Consider the following 4,572-nt stretch of genomic DNA (forward strand, 5'->3'; position numbering starts at 1 on the left):
GTGGGTTTTTGTTTTTTTTAAATTTATAGAAAAAAATTTACAAACAAATTGAATTATTTTTCTGTTTTAGAGAAAAATTAATTGAAAAAAAAAATACACAAAAATTTAAAAAGAAAATTTATTATTGTTAATTTTTTGTGGGTTTTAATTTTGTGTAATATTTATTGTTGTAGTAATAAGGTGATATATAATTAATTTTGTTTTGTTGTTGTTTGTTGGTTGATTGGTTTGATAACACATTTATAATAAATACTTGTTGTAGTTTAAATTTAAATTTATTCGTTTTTTGTTTTCAAGTTCTTTTTTTTAAGGGGAGGAGGTTAGACAAATATGTTTTTCTTGTTTTTTTTTTTTTTTTGTATTTTGAAACTTACAAACTAAGAGATATTCATTTCATATGATTATTTATTCTTTCTTTTTTTGAATTTGTTTTTGTTTTTTTTTCAAATGATAAAAAAATTTATAATTTCTTTTTCTTTGTGTTTTTTTATATTAAATTTGAAATTTGATATCAAGACGTTTTCATATATCGCAGTTTTCTTTATTTGTTTTTGTTGTTTTTTTAAATATTTGTTTTGGTTTTTTTAAAAAAGTTCACAATTGTTAATTGATTATTTTATAATTTTATTAAGGTCCTAAACATTAAGCCAGTAATGCAGCCTTGAGTTGTTTGTTTTATTTTTTTTTATAAAAATTTTGTAATTTTGAATTTTGTTTTTTTTACTTAAAATTTAAAATGGATGTGTTTTGAATTTGTTATTTGTTGTGTATTTTTTATTTTTATTTGTTTGTTTGTTTTTTTAATTAATAATTATTTTGTATTTGATTTCTTAACCTAAGCAACTTAATCAGTATCACATTTTTATGAGTTGGAGATCTTGGCAAATACTTCATATCGTTTCATGAAAGTTTTTTTTTGTTTTGTTTTTTTAATGTTTTTTAATAAAAATTTTGTTTTAAGTGTATAAGTGCTGCCATTTTTTTAAAAAATATAATACTTATAACACAAACAAATTTTGACATAAAACTAATAATTTAAAAAAAATTCCTTTTTTTAATTTTTAAAAATTTTTTATAACTTTTTGTTTTAATGTTAAAAAAAAAATAATAAATAATTTGTTAAAACCTAATTTGAACAAATGTATCAATGAGATTTGTTAAAAGCCTAAAATCCTATAAAAAAAATTATAAAATTTTTTCTGAGAGAAATTTTAACAAAAAAAATTAAGAAATTTTCTTTTGTTTAAAAACAGGTTGGTATTTTAGTGGGTTTCGTTGAGTTATTTTTTAAAGTTTTTTTTCAGCTTTTACTAATAAAAGTAGAAATCTAAAAAGGTGGGTGGTTCTTTTTTGTTTTTTTTTAATAATTTTACTTTAACATTTTGGTCTTTAGAGTGTGTGAGTGTGTGTGTATGTGTGTTAGAGTGTTTTTGTATGAGAATAAGTTATTTCGTTATATGCTTTTCTATATCAAGAAATATCTATTTATGTATGTAGTTAGTATGAATGTAAGTTTGTATATATATATTATTTTTTTAATGATGATATTTTATATGCCAACCAAATTGTTTTTGTTTTAAATATTATTTGCTTTTAAATTTCTTGTTTTAAATTTTCTTTTTGTTACCTATTTATTTCCGTTTAACACAAACTCTTAGAGTATGGCCGATGTTTGGTTATATTAAACTCAGGACTTATGGTTATGGTACGCGATAAATTCTTCATGAATTGTGGCAATAACGCAGTCCAGCCGCGATGATCCTGGCTAAGGGTGACATAGATTTCATAGCCTGTATTGCCAGAGCGTTGATTGTTCAAATCGAGTGTGGCTATGCGCCTAGAATTATTCGGCTCATCTTCGAATTCGATATAGATGGTACAATCGCGTAAACCATTGGTTTCTTCACGGGCTAAACGTAAAATTTCCAACGCTATGCGTGGTGTGAGATCACAGGGTAGCGATACTTCGGTACAGGCCAAATGTTGTGATTTGGCTGCACGCAGTTTATCCAATAAACGCAATGATAATTCTTGGACAGCTTGTGTTTGTAGCGATTTATTGGTGATTATTGTTTTAGACGCTGTTGTTGTTGTTGTAGTTTTTGTTGTTTTTATTGTATCACAGTTTAATTTGTTTGAGGAGTTGGAGGTGTATTTAACACTATTAGAGGTTTTTAAATTTTGTTGTTTCCGTTGATGATGATGATGTGGATGATTGATGTGATGATGTGGCTTAAACGGGTTACTGGTAAATTTATACGACGGCTGAGATTTCAAGGAACCGCCATTTGTGGGTGTGGATAATGTTAGTTGACTCTTCCAATCTAAAATTGTTAAAAAAAAGAAATAATAAATAACTTGTTTTACAATGTTTGACATAAGTGAAAATTTTGTCTAATATCCTTATAAAATGTCCTTATAAAAATTCACTATAAAATTTTAAATTTTCTGAATATTTATTTTTGATTTTTTGTTAAAAGAACTGATTGTACAGTTCATTTAGAAAAATTACATTTAATTTTTTTTTTAATATCTTTAGTTAGGAAATTTCTTAAAATTGTTAAAAATATTTTTTATATAATTTATATAATTTTATTTGAAAATTTGTTTATAACATACAACGATACAATATCGATTGTGAATTGGACAAATGTGTTAAAACATTTAAATTTTTTTTTTTTTAATTTTCTACAAAATTTATTTTTTTATACATTTTTTTATTATTTTCAATTTAATATTTTTCCAAACTGTTTTTTAACTTCCTTTAAAATCAAAATATTTTCTTTAAAAATTTTCCTTAATTTTCCCAAAATGTCTTTAATTTTAAATCAGGAACAAATACCTTATTCCTATTAAAACTTTTCCTGATTTATTTTTTTCCTTTAAACTTAAACAACCCTTAATCCTTGTAAAATTTATATTAGATTTTCCTCAAAATTTAAACCTGTTTTTTCACAACAGGAAAAACCTGTAAAATATAATTTTCTCTTAATAAAAAAATTTCCTACTCTAAGGAAAAACTCAAGAGTATAATTTACTTTATAAGCAAAAGAGAAAATATGAAAAAAAACACTCAAAATTTGTTAACAGAAACAACTCACAAACAATTGAGAGTAATTTAAAAGATACAATATCTATAAAATTAATAGGGGCCGGTTTGGCTAGGTTACAAAAAATAACACACACACACAAACGTATAGTTGCATATATACATTTGTATATGAAAATTGTGTACTTGTTTGTAGGGAAGAAAATTAAAGTAAAGTGGAAAAACTTGTTTCCAGCTGATAGCACAGCTGGAAATCAGTTGTTTTTTGTATACAACTCGTCGTTCGTATGGGCCCAAAACATATAGATAGATACACACCATTTATACGACAACAACGACGAGTGCCAACAGATACATAAAACCCATTACTAGGGATACAAATTTTCCTGTATAACATTTAAAGCATTAACTTTAACTCTTTAACTTTGAATTAACTTCTTTTTTTCTCGTTTGTGTAACCTCTGCTGTTTGTGGTTTCAGGTTTTCCTTAAGGCAACAAAACAAAATCTCCAAAAACAAGAAACCTTTAAAATATTGATTACTTTTTTACTTCCTAAACATTTACTACTCTTCCTAGTTTGCAAATCTTTTAAACTTTTTAAAGGATTTGTATGTTTTTTTTTTTAATATTTACCTGTAGCTAGAGCAAAATGAGCTGGATATTGATTTTGTACGGATAACACCTCCATGTTCATTTATTCAAATTAAAACAATTAATTAAGTCGATTATATTTAGTAGTAGTATTAATTAATGTTTTTTGTTGTTGTTTTTGTGTTTGATGATGATGATGATAATGATGTTTAATAAAACATAAAGCAAGTATTTAAAATTATAAAATATCACAATTTGATTTGGGGAAAACAATTTTCTTTCTGTTGCTACTGCTGCTGCTGCTGCTGTTTTGCAACAAAGAAAATGTTTGAAAAATTTCTTTCGCTTGCTTCGTTTTTACGGCACTTCTTTCTTTTTGTTAATTAATCATTTAATTTCTTTTCATTTAAATAAGTATTTCCATATAATTTCTTGTTGCCAATAAACTTTAAAGTTTATTTTAATATTTTCCTAGTGCTCATTGATTTTTCTTGTTAAAAAATTATCAACACTTTAGTTTTGCCATAAAAACGTTATTATTTATTCTTTAGCACTTTTTTCAAATAATTTTCTTTCAATTAATTTTTTAACAAATTTCCTTGTTTTCTTTGCTGCTGCTGTTGAGTGATTTTTATGAGGTAAGGAAATTTTTTAACAATAAATATTTTTTTTTTAAATTTAAAAAGAAACAAGAAATCTAATAAAAACAAAATGTTTAACAAAATAATTTTTTATGCGGCTGCTGCTGTTTTAATTTTTGGTCGTTCTTAATTATTTAGTAATAATAACAATAATGATTTTTGTTTTGCCTTTTTGGTTAGTGAATTTTTTAAGGCTAAAAATTTTAAAATTATTTTATAATTATTATTGTTGTTGTTGTTTCAGATGTGTTGTCAACAGCAGTGCTACGAAGCTACTATTCCGGCCGGTT

The 4,572-nt window shown here is 24.4% G+C and overlaps 1 protein-coding gene across 1 annotated transcript; it reads right to left on the reverse strand.

Moving 5' to 3' along the window:
* Positions 1–401: 401 nt before the first annotated feature.
* LOC111683359 (protein scylla-like) lies at positions 402–4,303 on the reverse strand. The gene is made up of 2 exons (XM_023445433.2): positions 3,684–4,303; positions 402–2,324 (listed from the first exon to the last, which is right to left on the reverse strand). Exons 1-2 carry the CDS (start codon positions 3,742–3,744, stop codon positions 1,642–1,644), a joined length of 744 nt encoding a protein of 247 aa, XP_023301201.2. The 5' UTR covers positions 3,745–4,303; the 3' UTR covers positions 402–1,641.
* Positions 4,304–4,572: the final 269 nt, after the last annotated feature.

This window comes from Lucilia cuprina, chromosome 5, assembly GCF_022045245.1.
Source record: "Lucilia cuprina isolate Lc7/37 chromosome 5, ASM2204524v1, whole genome shotgun sequence".
NCBI lineage: Eukaryota > Metazoa > Arthropoda > Insecta > Diptera > Calliphoridae > Lucilia > Lucilia cuprina.

Coding starts and splice junctions, on each gene's coding strand:
- LOC111683359 (XM_023445433.2), bottom strand. CDS start 3,744: ATGAACATGGAGGTGTTATCCGTACAAAATCAATATCCAGCTCATTTT. Junction 2,325..3,683: donor TCATTTTGCTCTAGCTACAG/GTAAATATTAAA, acceptor TAACAATTTTAG/ATTGGAAGAGTCAACTAACA.